At 54.3% G+C, this 21,036-nt stretch overlaps 5 protein-coding genes across 5 annotated transcripts; 2 read left to right on the forward strand and 3 right to left on the reverse strand.

The window, feature by feature from the left end:
- Positions 1–4,216: 4,216 nt before the first annotated feature.
- Positions 4,217–4,525, reverse strand: SCP_0300320 (DASH complex subunit dad4; the record flags this gene model as incomplete). Its single annotated transcript, XM_027755429.1, has 3 exons — positions 4,217–4,318; positions 4,364–4,408; positions 4,466–4,525. The coding sequence occupies 3 exons, from the start codon at positions 4,523–4,525 to the stop codon at positions 4,217–4,219; spliced, it is 207 nt and encodes a 68-aa protein (XP_027611230.1).
- A 2,042-nt stretch (positions 4,526–6,567) lies between these two features.
- Positions 6,568–8,193, reverse strand: SCP_0300330 (hypothetical protein; the record flags this gene model as incomplete). Its single annotated transcript, XM_027755430.1, has 4 exons — positions 6,568–6,603; positions 6,658–7,527; positions 7,593–7,827; positions 7,880–8,193. 4 exons carry the CDS (start codon positions 8,191–8,193, stop codon positions 6,568–6,570), a joined length of 1,455 nt encoding a protein of 484 aa, XP_027611231.1.
- Positions 8,194–11,446: 3,253 nt separating this feature from the next.
- Positions 11,447–13,900, reverse strand: SCP_0300340 (hypothetical protein; the record flags this gene model as incomplete). The annotated part of the gene is made up of 4 exons (XM_027755431.1): positions 11,447–11,806; positions 11,861–12,142; positions 12,206–12,875; positions 13,212–13,900. The coding sequence occupies 4 exons, from the start codon at positions 13,898–13,900 to the stop codon at positions 11,447–11,449; spliced, it is 2,001 nt and encodes a 666-aa protein (XP_027611232.1).
- A 683-nt stretch (positions 13,901–14,583) lies between these two features.
- Positions 14,584–15,005, forward strand: SCP_0300350 (hypothetical protein; the record flags this gene model as incomplete). Its single annotated transcript, XM_027755432.1, has 3 exons — positions 14,584–14,609; positions 14,670–14,756; positions 14,807–15,005. The coding sequence occupies 3 exons, from the start codon at positions 14,584–14,586 to the stop codon at positions 15,003–15,005; spliced, it is 312 nt and encodes a 103-aa protein (XP_027611233.1).
- A 3,508-nt stretch (positions 15,006–18,513) lies between these two features.
- On the forward strand, positions 18,514–19,086 carry SCP_0300360 (hypothetical protein; the record flags this gene model as incomplete). The annotated part of the gene is made up of 4 exons (XM_027755433.1): positions 18,514–18,537; positions 18,603–18,807; positions 18,869–18,885; positions 18,961–19,086. 4 exons carry the CDS (start codon positions 18,514–18,516, stop codon positions 19,084–19,086), a joined length of 372 nt encoding a protein of 123 aa, XP_027611234.1.
- Positions 19,087–21,036: the final 1,950 nt, after the last annotated feature.

The following is a 21,036-nucleotide window of genomic DNA, read 5'->3' on the forward strand; positions in this document are numbered from 1 at the left end:
TGTCAGTTCTGGCGACGGTGGTCACCAATGTGGCCACATCAACACTGTGTCTTTTTCTGGCGATGGGTGGATGGTTGGGTGGGCCTTAGCTTCATTCATGCCCTCTGACGACTTCCTCCGTCGGACGACAAACTTGCCTCTTTACGACGGTTCTCTTCTGTGGGACTTGGTTCTTCTTCTTTCCATTTCCCATTCTCCCGCTTTTTTTTCTATTCCTTTTGTGTTCATGACTCTTGTCGACAATCGCGTGGACCGAACCCCCCGGGGGCTGGCGCGGACCTCTTCGTGGTCCCCGGGACGAGTACCCCGTCGCCCCTGTGCGACGGGCGAAACCAACTCGCGCCAACCTCAAGCCTCACCCGAAATTCAAGGTGCGTCATTTGATTTATTTCTCTCTCGTTTGTGACTAATGTTTGACTGTTACATTCCAGGACGGCCGTCGATGGCCCCGACGTGCACTTACACTAACGACTCTTTGTAGGTGCCCGTGGATTATCGCCATTCCGTCTGCAAGGCTAGCACAAGCTGTTCCTCAACATCGGCGATTAGCGCATGGACCCTGTAAACCCTTCGGAAGGGCGAGATCATCACAGACCAGTGTGCAATGATCTGGGCATTTTTCTGCCCTCTGCACCCTGTGAGTGGTCGGCAGGTCATCTTTCGTTCTATGTCGACTGCAGGCGAGCACAAGCTGTTGATCAGAATCGGCGACGAGCGTATCCTGTAAAGCCTCCCCAAGGGTGAGACCGACGATGTACCGGAGTGCATCGATGACGATGCACAACGGTTTCCGTGACTGGTCAACAGTGATCGCTTCGTGGGTTTTGTTGACTGCAGTCTAGTGCTCGCTGTCGACGGGTCGGCATCGGCGAGGGGTTGGACACTGTAAACTCTTCTGAAGGGCGAGATCGACGGAGAGCCGGTGTGCAATGATGCGGGCGTTTTTTGCCCTCTGCACACAACAATGGCTCTCTGTGACTGGTCGGCAGGTCGCTTTTCGTTCGGTGTTGGTTGCAGTTTGTGCTAGCCTTGCGGTGCGGTTGTCATCAATGCAAGAGAAGGTGAGATTTGCAGCAAGTTCATTCTGTCGGCACTTTTACTGACAATGTCGTTGTGCAGGGTCGCCAGATAAGCGCGTTGAAATACCCTCAATCACATCAGGTGCGTCCCGAGGACGGGCAGCACTTGCGATGCAGCTGCTGTCCGGGCGCGGACCTTTACGTGGTCCTCGGGATAAGTACCCCGTTGCCTCCGGGTGGCGGGGGAAACCAACTCGCGCCGAATCGTGGTTTGCCTCTAGTTCTATGCATTACTTTTGGCTGACCATTCTCCGGCCTTCCAGATGTCTACTTTTGATCACGGATGTCTGGCTCGAAATGAAGGTGCGCTCTTCATTGTGTTATCTCGTTCACTGACCAATGGTCGTCCGCCCAGACCGAGGATGGCCGTCGCCGTCCCTGCCGCATGGTGAGTGTAAACTGCCAGCCAACGTCGCGCAAGGAGCATACACACTGCGCCCTTCCTCGAAGGAGACCGACGGAACGACCCGGTGCGGTCCGATGACGGCACTTGTTGCCTCCGCGCACTGTAGAGCTCTCCGTGTCCGGTCGGCAGGTTGCTTGTTGCTCGACGTTGGTTGACGGTTTGCGCTTGCCTTGCGGTTGTCCTCAAGAGGAGACGGATTCGCCGGAGGATACCTTGTGGCTTTATATTAAGGTGTGTTATCTTAGTTCTGGCTAACGGTTGGTATATCTGCGACGCTGTGAGTGCTGGCTGGCCCCGGTGAGTACTTGTCTCTCTTGTCTGGGCTACACTTGCTCTGGCGACTGCGTCCACCTGTTCGGCGTTTTCTGGCGACACGGCTCTTGAGCGCCGCCCGCTCGAGTCTTCGGCAAATGGTCTGCGGCCATTCTTAGGCGACTATTCATTGCTTTTCTGCTTGTCCGTCAATAATCTGCAAAATGTGGCTCCTTTGCTACTAGTGCTTGGCTCACTGGTGACTGTCATATGTCGGTGAGCGCTGTAGCATGATATAATATTTGTTTCGTTTGATTTCTCTCAGAACGAATTCACGAGTCAGACGATGCGACGTCACAGCGATTAAACGATCTATTTCACTGTGTGGTGAGCACTCCCTTCACTTCAGTTCGGCGAGTGTGCCGCGTTCGTCTGCTTTGACGACGTGTTAATTGAACGTAGACGCAACAGCATTTTGCGCCTGAATGCCGTTGTCAGTCGACTGCATGTTTTTTATTTGGTGAGAGCTCTCTTGTCCTGAGTTGGGTGACATGCTATTCTCGTTCGCTTTCACCCTGGTTAAAGGTAGAATCGCGACAAGACCGCTATATCCAGTAAAGGTGGGTGTTTCTTTTCCCGAGGGCGGGCAGCGCTTGCGATGCAGGCATTGTCCGGGCGCGGACCTTTACGTGGTCCTCGGGATAAGTACCTCGGTGCCTCCTGGCAGCGGGGGAAACCAACTCGCGCCGAACTCCAGGTATGATTTCTTTCTCATATCCGCTTACATGATTCCCCTTTGCCGCTGCAGTACGAGCACGAACGCATTTCTACAGCTACATTGGATGCCATCTTTGTGCCGCCAATACTGTTCGACGGCGTCGGACAAAGATGGTATTGGTAAGTCTCATTTGTTGTTGCCATCTTTTATTTCTGCCTGATTAATTACTCCTGAGAGTAGGTAATCAATGCCCCTCTGCTTCCCGAAGATCGTGATATTGGTTCTGATGTTCCCTTTCTCGAGCTCGACGACCTACTGGGCGATGCCATTCGACCATTTTCGAATTTTATTCTGGCGACTTGGGCTGTCGTGCTTGTTTGTGCTCTGCTTCGGAACTAGTGGCAACATTTTACGGCGACGAATGAACTGGCTAGTTTACCGCGGCAACCCCTCCTCTTCTGCTTGTGACTGTCGTAACCACGGCAGTTCTCTTTCGGCTCGTTTCTTTGTCGCGTCACCAGCTCTGGACTCTCTGGCGACGGCCGACTGCACTGATTCCGCTCTTCTACGGTGAAACACTGAGGTCTGAAAGTCAGCTTGTGTGGTGCGATTGTCTCTGGCAATGTTATCTCGAGTGCGACTTCGACGACTTCTATCGGTCAACGGCTGTCTGGCGGCATGGCTTGGCATTTCTCGCTCTCGGAAGTCTTGTCTATGTTTTTCCCCTCTTTTCTATATAAGTCTCGTCTGACAATCATGTTGTATGTCCCCTCCTGTACCCGAGGACGGGTGGCACCTGCTTTGTGGGTGCTATCCGGGCGCGGACCTCTACGTGGTCCTCGGGACGAGTACCTTGTCGCTTCGGCGCAGGGGAAACTAACTCGCGCCGAAGTCCAACATACATTCGTTCGTTTCATCCGCTGTCATTCACTGATCTACCATTGGTTTTGAAGCTAAAAAAACTCACATCTTAAGACGACTTCCTCACTATGCTAAGCTCGACGACTCTGGTTGCTGTCGACTTCTGCTGCTTCGTCTGGGCGGCACACCACTCTTCTGGTCTGGCTCGCTTGCGTCTTGAATGCTAGAACATGGCACGTCTGTGGCGGCGACGTCTTCACCTATGGCGAACTCTGGCGGCACGACATCAAAATGTATATGCTGTGCTGTCGGGCTCCGTGTGCTGTCGTTTCTGGGTTTGTGTTATTCATCTGCCTCCTGTATTACACTGTGCTGTCTTGCGCTATTCTCCAATTATGTATCCCACAATTTGATCATGGTACCAGTCCAAGCACCGCAGAACAACTGTCAGATTTAGCGTCACCGCATCGCAATAGTTGGGTTTGAGAGGGTGGTTGAGAGAGATTCATACACTCAGCAATATATTTCCCTCAGTCACTCATGAGCATCATCAGAGATCCTTGTGTCCGTCTCGACTTTGATCGTGTCCCTCACGACCGTAGTGTCCGGACGATATCCAGACATCCGTAGTCTAGTCCTGCTACGAAAGTAGACATAACACTAAACAACGAGCCTCAGAACAGCTGCTGCACTAGCCTGACGGATCGGAAAAAAAATGTAGGTTACAAGTCGGGAGAAAACTGGTCGGTGACAGTCAGAACGATCACAAGAGAATTTTCAGGGGACGCACTGAGGCAATGCGTACGACTGTTCCTAGCTGTCCATGGCAGACCTGTGAGATAAATCGAATGATGACTGTAAGGAAGGAATAGTAGCCGCATAGAGCGACAAAATTACCAATCAGCTGCACGGGGTCGCTTCGAGGTTATATTGCACGTTCTTCCGGTACTTGGTGAAGAGGTCGGCTGCTATCTGTACGTGCGCATTGGCGCGAGTAATCTCCTGTGCTACATGAGTCAAGGTAACAGAGAAGTCTGGTCGACATACCTCAAGACAATGATTCAGCTCGACGATGGTTTCCGTGCACTTATCCTGAAAATTTATCCGATACTCACAACTACATGACGCAGAAAGTACGAGTAAACTCACAGCATTCTTGATGATGCGTTGAAGAAGAACGTTTTGACGTTCAGCATGCGGATTCTCCATGGTAAATGCCTGACAACAATTCTACTGATGAAGTGACGGGGGGTGAATACAGATACAGTTGACAGTGAACAACAGAATTAAACCTCGAGTCGCAAGGGAATGTTGGCTGAGAACGCGTCGGTGGCTGAGTATTTCGGCATTTTCCGACGCTGAACCTGCGGTTCTATGTAAGCACCTGTAAGGGTGTTTTCTCGCACTATATTCTTTTCTAATCAGGATGCAGAGCTCTGCATTCCCTACAACTTCCTCAAAGTGTCTTGGGTTGCCAGGTGGGTTGCTGATATTGGTCTCGTTGGAGCTCAGTGCGCAAGACCCTGACATGCAAGCGGGCGAGATATATATGATCTTCTCGTCTTTGCGTGTTACTGAATTCTAACAATATGTAACGCGTTGGGTAGGTACGTCGCGACTTGTGTGGTTTCATCTAGGATTCCACGCGCCTGCAGTACGAGATTGAGCTGTTTGCTGCTGGCCTGATAGACGAGCCCACTGGAAGACTTTTAACAGGACAGCGACTTACTAGACTGAAACAGTACCATGTAAGAACTTTGATTTTTCGTATGAATTAACCGTGGAGCTGTCACAAGACCATGTCTTGTCGGTATCGGTGTCGGCAGTCACTGCGTGTTCCGTCTACTGGAGTTCGCAGACGCTGAGAATTTCCTTGTGATCAATAGTCTCGCGACGCACTCCACATCGTATCCCTCATCTTCACCAAGTGAAGCCGTGCCCTTCCAGCTTCCACCAAAAAACAAACTTTTCTTAAAATACGCAGTCACAAAATGGAACACAGGAAAGACACTTGAGCTCATCACGACTGCTTCTTCGTCCCGTCGAATGGGTACTGACAAGTATAATGTAAAGCTCATGCCCGTGCTGGGGTCGAAGGCTATCGTCGCGTATCATCATCCGAAGTCTCTGCCAAGCGACGGTTTGCAACCTCAACTACGGTCGTTAACGAGCCAAGCACATTCAAGCAGATTCACACCGGCTTCCGGGAAGAGATCACAACGAGCCTGCCGTACCGAAAAGGGGGTTACGTGACTGGAAGAGTCCGTTCTCCTTATGTCCAACGGTGTTGTAACATGGGTAAGTACTTTCCATACGATACGATTTTTGGGGTGCGTCATTAATCTCTGATGCATCGTACACAACGAGGATTTTCGCCGTGTGAAACTTGAATACTTAAGATGCGCTGTACACGGTGAGTGGATGCTCTCTTAAATGGATACTGAACAAGGAGGATCAGTATCTCGATTAATCAGCACCGGAAGACTTCCTGCGTTATGCAGGAACGTGATTGCTAAGGACAGACCATCAAACGAGATCATCATTCACTAAAGACCGTTATAATGGTTGCTTATCCTGTCGGTCTCGACGAAACGGTACGGCGTGATGACAACGCTACAATTGAGCAGGCACCCGAGACAACAGCCGATGTCATCTCGGGTGTGTTCTCCCAAGTCGACACAGAAATGTTGGTTTGACAGCTCCAGGAGTGAAATCGAGCAAGCACAAGGAAATTTGACCCATCTTTGGTTCTTCATCTGGTGCAGCATGCAGCGAGGCCTCTCATACCTCTCGAGGGGACGGTCATGTTGCCCTTCCTACATACGCTCCACCATTCGTAGAGTTTGTCTCCGCATGCTCTGCGAAGAACGACCCATCTATTAGGCGCTACAACCTACTTATCAGCAGGAGTAGACTCTAAATGATCTAGAATACTGTTCACTGGTATGAGTTTTGAGTGGCTACCCCGACAATTTTAGCTCCAACGTAATCGCGGGACTCACAATAGTACAGCCCATGGTATTAAGCTACCAATGCGCAAAGTCGCGGAGGCTACTACAGAAAGTGTGGCGACGACGCCATCGAAGAATCGGCGTACAGCAGGATCACCGATATGGTGACCAGCTAGTAATCAAGGTATTCTGAAGAAAGGGACAGTTGGCAGCACCTGGCCAACATCAGATGAGAGATAGCGTGCAAGCAAACAAAGAGAGCCCATTAAATGACATTGACAGGCATGGCTGCGTCTCACTTCAAATTGTAAGCACTCTGAATTGTGGTCCAGAGTCCTGATCCGAATTATGATGTGAATGCGAGCAAAGGCAGAGCAGAGAATGATATACCTGAACCATGACACCGTCAGCCATTAGCACAGCTTTCTCCAAGCGGTTCTCCTCCGAGGATAATGAGATCCTCGTCCTGCTGAGGCAATACGGCAGGGAGGTCACAACGTCACGGACGAAACTACTCGGTTTACGGATCGTGGACGGGCCAGTTACGTATGTTGTCGATGTTTCAGTCGGCCGTATCGTCCGAGTCGGGAGAGACGTCAGAGGCGTCAGTTGCCTGACTGCACCGGGCGTAAAGTCATACACTTCCAGCATTATTGGTTGCTCTTCAGTGATGATCCAGCTGGCATACGTGACCAAGCCCCTCAGACCCGATGAGGTGCAAACGTCGTCGACAAAAAGGTGCCAGTCATCCGGAGCCGGGAAGATTTGGTGCAGGCCATCTGCAAGCACCTCTATCATCCTCGACCCCGTCGGCCCCCATGCGTCCCAAGGGAGATTGCGTCGTGCACGTCCCGCCTCTACCTTGGCTAGGCTAGAGAGAAATGTGCTGGAGGGCACGAAGAGTATGAACACATCATGTCTGTCTCCGTCATCGACGCCAGTTGGGAGCAATATGATTGTAATGAGAAATAACCGTTCAGAAGCGTCGGCGTGGAAAGGTGCAGGTGAGAGCTGGCGCTGTTCGGAGAATGGGATGGCTTGCATCGCAATAGTCAGCCCGCGAAGTGCGTTCGAGGAGCGTTCCGGTAGATTGAATGCGCACACGTAGTCCCCGTCACCGCTGGGAACGCATGTCATTTCTTCGCAGTCGACATCAACAGAATACACAACAAGTTGATCACCAAGGCAGACCAGGAAATGATCGCAATTGAGGAATGCAAATGAGCGCGGGCATCTTGCAGAGTATTCGGAAGACATTTTCTAGCCATTTATGTCCTCAGTATCACGAAAGGTATAGATACAACGGGAACGAGAAGTCTGCTCACCCAGATCAGGTTTCCGGTTTTCCAATTCCACAACCGCAGGACAGACCTCCCGTCGTCCTCATAGATATCGCCCTCCAGTTCCAACCAGGCCAGAACGTCAGCTTGAAGCGACAAGGCGTGATCAGGATCATAGAACATTTCTACAGGAGACAGAGCCGAGACACGGGCTAATGGATGTGGGTCACCTGTAGCCAGAGACCGAAACTGGATCCTTGCCGTTTTCGTAGGCGGAAATCTGTGAATGACCAATGGGCGTGTGTCGTGCAGTGATCATGAAGGATACTGACGCATGCTCGTCCTCGAGCTCTTGAATCAAAACTAGGAGGTCCTGGTCAATATCCACCTCGATCAGGACCGTGGACATGTCAATCTTCTCGTCCTGAATCAAACACTGCCAACGCTTCTCTTCGAGTCCCCTAAGGCGAGATGGGAGATGCACTATCTCGATCCCGCTACGGGAAGCCTCAGGCTGAGCAAGCGCGCTGGGAGAGATGGAGAGAAAGCTGACACCTTCGGGAATTGTCACTTCAGCGGAAAAATCGAGAGCTCGCCAGGCACGTTGGTACTCTTTCAATCTCTGTAACCTCTCAACGATGGCCATTCTTCCTGGAGGGCCATTGATCATCCCAGCAGCGTACAGCTCGGTTTTGTACTGTAGTCGAACAGAATCCTCTATGAGTCCGTAGAAAAAGCGGTTGACCTGAGATTCTATGTTAGTTGGATAGGCAATGTATCACGATCATCACTTTCCTGCTTAGAGGTGAGCATGCTCGGCACGCTGAGATAGCCCAGGATCATCTCCAGCAGTTCCGTTGACAGCGCTTGCAGTAACATACCCTCAGGCTACTGGTGTCTATCTATGCCCTCTAGACCGCTGTGTAATGATCCCGTCTGTACGGTACGTGGCTGGGGATGGAGACAGATTGCCTAAAAAGGCATGCGTCGCATTTGAACCCATACACCCACCGAACACAGAGGACGAACATTCGTGAATAACATACAACAGACTCTTCTCTAATTGCCACCATAATGAAGGCTACGGTACGTCAACAACTTCCAGGAGAATCATCTAGTGAGTACTATGCCAGGACAGCTATTTTGCGACTCCGCATCATTGTTCAAGTTTCGAAAAGAGCTGTAAAGGCTTACCTTTGTCTAGTGTCCCATCCTTTATCCTTTGCTGGACTTTACTGATGTCTCAGGCAGCCCGGTTTGACGGGATGATTATCTGTCTTCATTTGTCCTGATTCTCCGACAATGACTGCTCTTGAGATCTGTCCGGTCAAGGAGTAATGACGCGCCAAAGCCGGATTTCCTGCATTCTCTTCGGTTTTTGACTATTGAGGAGCTCAATGATCTGTATGCGCAACGAAAGACTAAGAAGAATTAAACATGTAGTGCGTATTTAACTCTTCGGATGGAAGCTACAAAATGAGATATTGCGCTCATGAAAATCTCTTCTCCACTTTCAGCACGTAAATGGAAGCCTATCCCTTTACCAGACTCGTTAACAGCCTCAGGTAGATAGGAGAAGCAATTGTTCCTCTCTATGCCACATTTTGGCTCCTGCGGCTAATGCAGTAATGGCCAGCCGAGAAACATGCCGCCCACTTCGCCCATTTTATCACACATACCAGTACGACACATCGGCACTGCGGACCTCTGTGTCGATTGCGCAGACTCCGGTGCGTTGGTTCAGTCCTTTACATAGGAATTCGCACCTGGTACACGCTGAGTCCCTGATCATTGGCACTGAGATACTCCCGTTAGCCTTAGTGATCACCCGACCTGGCATGCGTGCCCAATACGATGTAAAAATTACGGGTCCTGTGGCCGCATATCGCACCTGAACCTCCGAGATGTATGGTGTATTCTAGCGCAGGGTCATTTCTAGAGGATGCCTAGTGCAAAGGCTCAATTTTATTGCTCAGTGTCAGTCTAATGGCCTCCTCTTCGGCTTGCTGCAGTAATAGGACCCGCGCTCGTCATCTGGCCATGCCCTTTCACTTCCGATACTGTATTTGTGTCACTTTCCGTACGGTTCCTTCACCGATCCGGGTTCCGAATGATGCACTCTGGCGAATCGGCCCATCCGCAGATCATCCAGTGCGGCGAGCATACCATGATCGTCGTTGCCGTAAAAGTATATTCATTTACTGCATCACACTCTATCACCCTCTTCTCCTTATCCACAGGTGCAGCTCATGGCTTGAAAACCCACCCAATCGTATGCTACCAGTCCTGACAGGCCTTCAAGTTTGCGAGATGGCAGCCGTGGTCACCCACTCATCATCGTTCTTGCTCCATCGCGCATTTTGCTCATCTCCACGGCATCCTGCAGATCACGATGATTTGTAGGGCCTTCCACGCAACACGTACGTATTAAAACCTGACGGTGATAGACCTGGACGCACTAACCGCATTTCGTCCAGGTCCTCTCACCGCGCACTCGCGCTATCGATCGTGGCGCTGCATGCTTATAAGGCCGCGCTTCGTCAGCGCCCACAATACGAATAATACCACTAGCTTCGGGGGCGCGAAATATAAAGTCCGGGCATCCGCCGTTCAAGATGCCTGTGGCTGGATCGTCCCAGCCTTCACCACCGGCGTCCACGAAGGAAACCCCAACGCGCACTATCATGTAAACGCTGCTCACTGAGAGGTAGTCGCGCGAGCTCAAGGCACAGGAATACAAATACACAAATTTTCAGCGTTAACACGTCGGGAAGCCTGAGAATCGGGCACCTTACTACCTCGAATCTCTTCCCTGAGGGCCTGCATGGGTTCCCCGAACACGAAGTACGCACCGTGTGCAAACCAGGAGGCTGAGATCCGGCTCTATCTCGTATTTGGACAGAACACCGCCCGCAGAACCGCCTCAGGTCCGCACGATTATGCAAAGGCCTTCTCGTCGTTCTCATACAAGGCCGTAATCGCTATTCGATTAGTCGCTCGAGCGATAGTGGCTGATACGTGCCGCTCCGCACTCGAAAACGTATCTTCCCAGGGACACGCTGAAGTTGCGCAGCGCTCGAATTCATAGGAAGTTGCTCGCAGAAATTCGAAAATTCAGTATACGATGCGATCTATTGCAAGCAACAAGACCAAGCGCGTATCGTAACCATCGACCGGAAGCGCACATCCATCCAAGCATGGTAAGCAGAACGACCAACGACCATCGTCGAGCCGCACATAAATCATAAACAAACGTGAGAAAATCGTACCGTACGAGCGTATGCGTTACAAAGTCAACTCAGTCAGTCAGTCGTACAGCACTAGCACAAGCATACATGCCTTCCCAGAAGCGGACAGACGCGACAGCAGACAAGCGAACCGAGCCGCCTGGCGAAGGCGGAGCACGCAGCCCCTGCCTTTCGAGCGTGGAGGTCGTGGGGAAAGGCGTAAATACGATCTTGATCGCGCGGGTCGTGAGACGGTCAGTGGTGGGATTGATATGAACGAGTGGACACGGACGGGCGTCCGCACTTCGTTCGGGCATTCGGAGATAGCATTGCACTGCGCACAGACGCAGACACAGCCCCGCATGCGAGGACGGGTGCGGGCGGGAAGTGGGTTGGGGTCGGCCGGCCGATATCGCGATATTCGAGGATGAGAAGATGCGAACAATGAAGGAGGGAATGAGTGGAATGCGGCGAGAAGGAGACAATGCGTGAGTACCGGTAGAAGTGCGAATGGTGAACCATGTAAGTAAGATCAAATGAGCACGAGCAGGAATCCGAGGTCGAGACGAACAAGCAGCAACGACGGACGGTGGGAGAAGTGAGAAGAACCAGTCGGGGGACGACGATCCAGAGCGCCGTCGAGTCGAGTCAGACAGGACATGAGACGCAAGCTCATCCCGACGCAAAGCTGCTCGCACTATCACTGCGCTCCCTCCGCTTGGGAATAGTCAACCACCCCCACCACCGCCCGTGCTCCTTCACGCTCTCCTCGTCCTCCTCCTCGCCCCCGGGCACGCCGAGCCCCTCGATGTTCGCGAAGCTCACGTACCCATCCATCGCGCGACAGAGCGCCGCAGCGGTGTGCGCGTCGAACGGCGGCGAGTCCGGTGGCGTGCGCGGGCTGCCCGACGTCGACGATGGCGAGACCGACGGCTGCGGTAGCGCACCGCCCACGCGTGGCGAGCGCGGGGAGAAGCCCGTGCGATTCTTGGGGTACTTGGCGTCCGCCGAGCCGAGCGAGGCGACGCTCGACTGTACGACCTTGTCAGCACGCACGCAAACCGCTGGGGGCAGCGCGGCACTCACGTCTTCGACTGCCCCAAAGAACAGGTCGCCCTCCGCACTCAAATTCCGGCTGCTCGCCATCGAGTTCCCGCTCCCACTTCCACTACCGCTACCTCCGTCCCGTCGCTCAACGCTCTGCGTTCTGCGCTCTTGCTCCTTCGCACCGCGCAGCACGCCTTCTAGCCGGCTGCGTAACACCGCCTCGTGCGGGGTCATCGCATACTGATGTTGGTGCTGGTGTGAATGCGGACGCTCCGCATCGAGCGACGCCCGCTTGGACACGGGCGACTGCTGTATCTGGGGCTGGCGGGGGCCGTGCGCCGCGTACGTCAGCGAGCGCTGCAGGGGCACACGCTTCGGACTTGCCTGGGCCCGGGTCTTTATCGCATGCGCATTCTTGGGACTGTCCGCACTCGTCATGCTCCTGTTACGCACGAGCGCCCGCCCATGCAGCTGGTGGGCGTACTGCGCCTGCGCGTGCTGCGCGTGGTTGCACGAGGACTCGCTGCTCGCAGAGGCCGTGCGCCACAGATAGTCGCGCGCGTCCCCGTCGTCCGTATCCACCTCCTCGGCCCGCTCCGCGGGATAGTCGAACGAGTCGCTCGAGGACGTGCTGCGGCGATGGCGCTGGCTCCTGGGCGTCGAGGGGTGGCTCCGCGCGCCCACACCAAGGGGGCCGGCGGGGTAGAGACCTGGGCTCAGGGGAGGCAGCGGCGGGCTCAACATGCGGTCGTGCTCTTCGGCACGGCGGAGCGTGTCGCGCAGGAGGCGTTCGGAACGGCTCGGCGGTCTCGGCATCGGCGGTCGCAGACCCGGCAGTTGTGTTGGCAGAACCTGAGGGGACGTTGGTCGACTGCTGGAGGGGCGCGAGGGCGACCGTCCGCGGTTTGCTGGTGGAGCTGGTGAGAAGACGCGGGAGGAGGAGAGGACGGGGGAGGGTGCGTGTATTTGCATGGACATGGCGAGGGTGGGGCGGCCGCACGTCGGAGCGAAGCCGCGACTGAGGAGGAAAGTACGTGGGGGCGTGGAGGGTGATCTGGAGGAGGAGTTAGGGGGGGCACGCTCATAAAGGGTAGAAGAGGGGTCATGAAATCAGAGGTGAGTGGGAACAGTGATTATACAGGGGAAAGCTGAGAAGCGCGCCAAAGAGAGTGAATGTGTCAATTCAGTGCTGGCCCAACGTGGACCGGGTCAGAGACCGGCCACGAATTGCGAAGTCCAGAACAGATGAACTTCGACGAGGATAAGGTTCACCCGAGCTACTTGTGAAAGTCATAACCAAGACAAGGGGATGCGATCACGAACGCTGAAAGCACATGACGGGCGTGCAGCAGCGCCTTCAAAAAAGAAAAAGAAATATACGACATCTCACCTTTGGGGACGCGACCGTTGGACGCGTGGGGACGGCGACGGCGTCGAAGGCTCAAAGGATGCTGGGGAAGGCTCAGAGACGGCGAAGGAAGCGATAGAGGCCGATGGGGGAAGATAGGCGTATTGACTATTTCCAAATGTTCTCCGGGGGGCACGGTGTCGGTGCGGGGAGGCGGGAAGAGTGTTGGTGTAAAGGTGGCGAGAGGAAGAGGGTGCGGTGGTATTAACAGAGATTGCACCGTCACGGGGAAGAGAAGGAGAGGCCCGTGGGGGAAGCCAGCCGGAGGATGCGTGGTGGACCTGATGGGCCTGGGTTCCTGCAGCCTGCAGCTTACCCGAGCCGCGGAAGAGCCGGGCAGCCTCGTTGCATGGTGCGAATGCTCGGACTTTAGTCACGGACTTGGACTCAAGGACATCTCGAGTTTCGCCATGATTTGAATCTGACCCTTCAAATCGCGCATCGTAGCGCGGCAGAGCGTGCGCGAACCATAGGCTGGACGAGCTCGACTTGGGCGACTGCCAACCCTCCGAAGACCCTCTGCTACTGGTCGTGCGAGCGTGTCGCGCGCGAGACGCGCTCTCAACGCGCGACCCGCGTGCCTGCGCCTGTTTCCCGCCCGGGAGACGCGAATAGAGAGATGGGGGCGGTGATGCAGCAGAGATGGAGGACAGCGAAGAGAAGGTGGACATCGCCCAGGACGGCTAGCTCGAGGCTCGCTGGGTTCGAAGCCGGCAGAACGCGACGACCTGTCCAAATAGGTGTGCGCGATTGATTTGGTCGAACTTTGGCGGGAGCGAAACGCGGCCTGCGTTGTGGCAGTCGAGCTTGCGGTCGAGTCGGTCGTCGGGAGCTTGGTGGACGTCGGGAAAGGAGCGTCGCAGACAGGGCGACGGCCGTAGTGTCGGTTGCTCAATTTCGATACCCCATTTTCTTGTGGCAGTGCGTCATCTGTGACATTTTTGTGACAGGCTTTCGTCGAATATCCTTTCCTCGCCCGACGCTTAATTTGGACACCCCACACTTCTCTCAGCCGACTCCACACTCCATCATCGCGCTCGACCGCCAGCTGTGCTCGAAAATTTACTTCAGCTTGCGGGTTCCACTTTGGCTCTTTTTCCGTCCAAAAATCGCAGCCACGATGCAGCCACAACACCCGGCCGCGACCCGGGGCCGCGGCAAATTGGTACCCCAGAAATGCAGTTGCCGCGCCACCTCGGCAGGAGCATCCGGGACTTGCCGTATTCCTGGCCAATAGTGGGGCCTGGATCTCAGCGGCGCTCGGCCCTCGCCGACATCCCGACTCTTCGCTGGCACTGCCTGTCCATCGACCACAAATCATCGTGGCGTCTCGCCGACAGTCTCGCGCGCATCTATGTCTCAACCCTGGCCCGGGAATTGGTACGTACAAGTGCACAAGTGTACAGCTTCAACAGGTGATGTACAGCAGTACTCCTGCAGCTGGACCAACTACCGTGTCCAGAAACACCGGCGATCCAGAATAGTGTCCGTCGTTGATGCGTGGGGCGACGAGCCTGATCCAGCTTCGTGAGTTGTCCAGATATCGCACACCTGACATCGTTAACCGAATCAGACAGGTCGTCTGGTTTCTCGTCTTTGACCTCCGGGATTAAGGTCCGACGGGCGAGCGACCTCCGTGTCCGGTTTCGCGATGCGGATCAGTCGTCGAAGCCAGATCGATGCGCACCTGCTCGAAGTTCTGCACCTCCATCTAGCAATAACCGCGCAGACGCGTGCAGACCCGACACGCCGCAGGCTGTCGGTGCACGCGCATGACGCATCGTGTGACGGTGGCGATCGGCTGTGCAGCTCACAAGGTGGCTCGCGCAGAGCTTGAAGCTTGAGCTTCGCCGCCCGTCGGTTTAACTCGACGTGCCTTGATGCGAGCTTCGCCACGCGTCGGTTTACCTCAGACATGTCTCGATTTTGTGAGTCCCTTGCGTACTGTTGTTGTGCAGTGGTCTGACGTCTGTCCACTCGGATGTATGCGCTTCTCAAGCAGCGACTCATAGCAAAAACAACGCTGCGGGGTGCACCGTCCCATGACGCAGCTCCCATGCTCCACCTCCCTCCAACCTGGTGCAGCAGCTACCTCAAAAATTATACGCGTCTCTCCGCCGCATCTGCCGATTGCGCTCCTGCAACGATCCCATTGGGTGGACAATTCATTATACGCCTATTATCACACGCCACCCACGGACACCCGCCCGGCGCCCATCAGCAGCACCGCCGCATCCAGCAACTCACTGCACGTTGCAGCCACGCAGCCCGCCTCACATGTATATCTCTGGAAGTGCGACTTCGGAGCGCTGCGCGATGCAGCTGATCGCGGCCCATGAGAAAACGGCTTTGCATATATGCAGAGGCGTTTTCTCGTACGCCGCGGTCATCCTGCATCTTTCCGTCCGATCGTCCAGCGGCTTTGCGGAGAATATTCGTTCGATCGGGCTGCGGTGCCACCCCGCCGCAACGGAATTCAACAGCTAACGCACGATGCAGATTTCGAGCATGGATGTATGCTCGGTCGTTGGAGAGTCCCAGCTCGCACTGTGCTGGATAACACGTTCTATGGACAGTGATATTCTCGCACGGCGCGCGGTCGCGCTGAGGGGTGACCAACTCTTATCAGCCGCCTCCTAGCGTGAGTCTCGTATTGAACGTTCGTGGTTGATGAAACTTTCGCTCTGTTTTTCTCAGGCTGCGCTTCACTACACGCCTGTTGCATCGTGTGCTTCTCGTTCATCTGAGATGTGCATTTCTGCCTTCGCCTTCTCGTGGGTTACGTGAGGGTTCGTTGTTCGCTCGAAGTGCGAGCGTCGTGCATCGACCCGCACGGCTTCCGAGATTCGATCACAATTCATTTCTCGATATCCGCGCGTCTCTCTCGCAGCGGCGCGTTTCCGCTCGGGGGGCGCGAGAATATCGTATCGTGGTTGTGAAACATCTCATTTTTGCGATTTTGGTCTTCAGAGGACTGCGCCAGCTCTGGAGCGTCCTCAAATTGATAGCCGGGTCGGCGTTTTACAGCGCAGACCAATACGAAGTTCCGTCGAGTTGCGCGCTTTCGTGAGTCGATTTGTAGTCTCTTCGGATGGTTGGTATTTGTTGAGATCGCAGCTTGGCGCGGGCGCCCCGTAGGAAGACCCTTCACTGAGAAGCCCTCCGATATCTGTATATAGTAGGGAGGAACAGCTTCACCGCCTATCGGCGTGAGTCTCGTCTTGACCGTTCGTCGCTGAGGCAGATTTCACTCTTGGCTTGCTGTGCGCTCTTCCCAGGCCACGCCTCACTTAACGCGTGTTGCATCGTGTGCTCCTTGTTCCACTGAGATGTGCGTTTTCGCCCTCTCGTGGTATACATGAGATAGAATCATAATTCATTTCTCGATTGCGATTACGGCGCGTCTCTCTCGCTGAGGCGCGTTTCCAGCACTGAGGAGGCGCGAGCATGCTGGCAGGAGGCGGGTCCTGGATGTGAAACATTTCAATTTTTGCGAGCTTTGGTCTCTTGAGAAGCGTGCAAGTCGCCGAGCGTCCTCAAATTTACAGCTGGGTCAGTGTTTTTACAGCGCAGACGGTTGTCGGGTTGTCGAAGAGACGCTCCGTCGGGTACTGCGCTTTCGTGAGTCGATGTGCTGTGTCTTTGGATGATTGGTATTTGATGAGATCGTCGCTTGCAGCCCCCACGTAGGATCCGAGATGCCCTTCGGCATCCGTGGCAGGGAGGAACGGCTTCACCGCCTCCCAGCCTGAGTCTCGTCTTGAACGTTGGTGGCTGACGAAAATTTCACTCTTGGCTTGCAGTGTGCTGTTCCCAAGCCACGCTTCACTTAACGCGCGTTGCATCGTGCGCTTGTCGTTCGTCTGAGACGTGCGTTTTCGCCTTCTCGTGGTTTACATGGGAAGATATTCCGAGGGTTCGTTGTTCGCAGCCTGCGCGGACGGTCGTGCATCGACCCGTGGCATCTGAGATTTGATCATGATTCATTTCTCGAGTGCGATTACGGCGCGTCTTTCTCTCGCAGAGACGCGTTTCCAGCGCTGAGGAGGCGCGAGAATACTCTCAGGGAGCCGGTCCCCGGTTGTGAAGCGTTGCAGCTTTTGCAAGCTATCCTCAGAAAATCGAGCCCTCCCACCGAGGCGTGTTTCCGGCGCTGAGGCGGCGCCAGAGTACTGCCAAGGGGCGCATCCTGGCTGTGAAACATTTCAATTTTACAGTGCAGACGGTTGTCGAAGAGAAGTTCCGTTGGCCACCGCACTCTCGTAAGTCGGTTTGTAGTGTCTTCGGATGGTTGGAATTGGATGAGATCGTCGCCTGCAGCAGTTCCCACATAGGAAGGTTCTTGACTGAGAGGCCTTCCGACACACCTGTGCTAAGGAGGAATCGCTCAAGCTTCTCGCACTGCAGCGGTCCCCTGGCTCGCATGGATATCAATATTCTCAGGTCCGCTACCACTCAGCCGATCTGGCATCGCTGTGGTGAGCGCCCTGCAGCCTGCACACGGGCTGGTCAGCTGGTTGACCTCGCGCTTCGTCTCTGCCGAACAGTATCGAATTCGTGTGCCCGCACAGAATATATTCCTGGTCGATTCAGCGCACGCATGCCAGAAACTTTCGCTTTAGTCTGTGGAGGCTGCGAAGACGTGAGGTCAGAAGTGATAGTACAGCTCCCAGGCCGGTTTCTGCTCGGTCTGATTCTCTCGCATGCCAGAATGTGTCATTTCATTCCAGCCGGGGCGTATATGCACCCTGCGAAGACGCGGCTTGCAATGCGATACACGTCTCGCGATCTACGCGTTCGGGATGGGTTTGTCGCTAACTGAGCAGTGTCGTGAGGAAGACCAAAAGACGAGAGACGTACTCCCAGAGACTGTCACCGCCGGATCGCCGACCAGCTCATCTCCAGAGGCAGGCCGAATTTAAGAGTGAATGGTGCAACAACTCGGCCCCGACGGTAAGTCTGCACCGTACCTCCGGCAGCACACCCTCCCCCTCCTCACTGTCGCTCGCAGGCCCTGGCGGGCAGCCTCCGTACCTGACTATATGCGCTCTACTCGCATTCATATTCGTCCGACTTTCCCAATATCCTTAACACGACTCAGGACTGCTTCAAAATTTAACCACCGCACCGATCGTGAGTACATCGTACCTTCAGAGCGTGTTCTAGCGTGTAGTAGTCTCGATCTCGCATCCCAGACGCGCCGATGACAAGGCTGGTGGGCTCTAGCGTCCCTCTCATCTTCTGCACAAGAGACACGCTGGAACGCCACTGGACTCTGCTTCTCATGATTTGGCGTTTACTGGCCGCGGTGAGAGATCATACCCCACTCATCCTCACCCGAAGTGATGAAATTGAATAGAGGAGTCTCGGCAGAAGGGTGCGCTGCGCAGAACAGAGCGGTCGAGGCAATCTCAGCGAATGCCATCCGCCGGACGCCCGATGCTGCAGGTGCAAGTTGAGTTATCGCCCTATCGCCCTCCAATCGCACGGCGAAGCGAAACACATCGTCGTTTCGTAGACGATGCAGTTAGTGTGGCCTGCAAAAAGGGCCCCCCTCGTGTGCTGGACCCCACTTTAGGTGCGAGACCTGCTTATTCCACTGGCTGGCCCTGGTCATGAGATTTGATGATTGCGCGAAGGTGGCTCGACCATTGAAGTGCGTGAGAGGCCTACGTTCCCTTCATCGTTATTGGAACAGCGCAATTCGCGCTTACTCCGCTCCACTGACCAGCAGACGTCGCTGTGGGACTGGATATGTGGATTGGATGGCGTTTCGCTCAAGCGTGGAAGCTCGTTCGTACTGCATGGTCTGGACTGTAGACTCGCGATCGGAGCTGGTGGACGAACTGTCCTGTGACGACGCGCGCTTCGCGTGGTGATGCAGGTGCGTGTCTTCGAAACCTTCGTATTATAATGGGTCCTCACGTGTGTGCGTGTCTTCGGAACCTTCAACCTTCGTCCTCACGTGTGCGAGCGAAGCCTCCTACGGCATTTATTGCGCACTGTTCCTTGGTGCGACGTTCTCTGCCAGCCACAGGCCGTAATGAGCTTCGCACGGAGGTACGTCATTCTTGGCAGCCCCTTGCAGATCCATAGCATTACAGATGCTCGCTTTGCACGTGTGGGAGGAATGCTGCAGCGCCATCGAACGTGCTGCATTAGATCAGCGACGACGCACAGGTGATATGACCTGACCGCAGTGACCTGAACACAGCCGGGTCTGTTGTTTATGTTACAGCGCCTTGTGGGCTCATGAACGTTGCAGTATATACGCGCACTGCAGAAATGTCTTGGGCAAGTTGAGAAGTCTCATGATGAAACCGAATGCAGTATGCCCGCTGTGCAAGAAGTCGCAGGTCGGAGATCATGTATAACCCTTTCCGACTTTCAGCTGCTATTTTCACTGGCCATGGTGCGTCATCGTCTGAATGTCAATGACGTTGACGTTCCGAGGTCAGTGCGGCGTATATGTCTCATCGGACTCATCAATGCATCAATCCTCTCGAGGTGCTCTCATGACCCACAGTATGTTCTCTGTCCTCCGAAGAGTATACAACCCGTACGTAACACAAGCGCCAGCTCATCATGTCAACTGACCCAGCCGATCCGCTGTGCAAGTTGTTTGAGCTGCAACAGGAAGAATTTTTTTGATGCGGGCTTGCTGCTTACAATGTTCGTCAGGTAAGTTTGCAAAGACATTGTGATGATACTTATCTTAGCTGAAGACGTCAAGCTGTACGCATGACACTCCGTGGCCCGATGAAACGTCATCTCCTTTTTCTTCACGTACTGCTCGGACAATCCTTCTTCCTGAGGCCCTGGGAAGCCCTGGGATGTTGGCCATGCTGCGTGGCGTGTCCTTCGACAGTCGAGCGACAACGGCACCTTAGCTCAAGGACGCCCGTTCATGACGAATCGTGCGGATGGTAATCGTCATGCGAGCGCTTTAGTCACTTCTTCGGCTCTTTCGCGGATTCGTTCGTCATGTCCATGGGCTATGTTACTCGAAGTCGGATACTTCTCCATCCAAAATTCCTTGCTGCTCTCTGGCACCCCAATCACATCACTACCGTGATTTAGCGAGGCGTATTGTCCAACTTCCGCCCTCTACTGCATATTATTATTATCCAAGGTATGCCGATCCGAGGGAGTATAGCCGGCTGCCAGTTGAATCAGCTCTTTCTACAGGCCACCAAAGCCATCCCGCAGGTGCCTTTCTTTCGATTTCTGTTGAAACGCCGTGCCTCTTGGTGTTCTATGGTTACCATCGGCATCGTTCATTAACGAGTGGTGCGATCCTGATCCTCTGCACCTATTGGGACATATCTTCTAACAACCACGATACCTGTCAGCTGCAAAATTCCCAGTCTCAGGCCAGAATTCTACAGCCCTTTCGTGACATTGGTGCGAGCAAGCGATCTCGGGTTACACGCCAAGTCAATCATCATGGGCTCAATTTCTGCTTTGAGCTAACGAGGATCCTATGGTTGTCCCTTTATGCGCGGCCAAGTCTATCAGAATGCAGTGCCACTGGACGGCCTCACACCCTCTCTCCTATGTTTAGGATAATAGGCTTCAGGGTCAATCTTGCTCCAAGCCGCGGCGTCGCGAACCAATGCTGGACAATGCCGCTCTCCGCTGTGTAGGTTCGGGTTCGAGACGTTCAAACTAAGGATCTGCAGCTCCCAATTCAGAATGCCTCGGCTTCGACGTTACCCAATGCCTGGTTCTCGCGGGCGGGACGCATGCATACCCGGATTCCGTGGGATGGTCTTGCAAAGTATGGCGCAATTAGGAATACGGGAAA

This window comes from Sparassis crispa (assembly GCF_003851025.1).
Source record: "Sparassis crispa DNA, contig_000002F, whole genome shotgun sequence".
NCBI lineage: Eukaryota > Fungi > Basidiomycota > Agaricomycetes > Polyporales > Sparassidaceae > Sparassis > Sparassis crispa.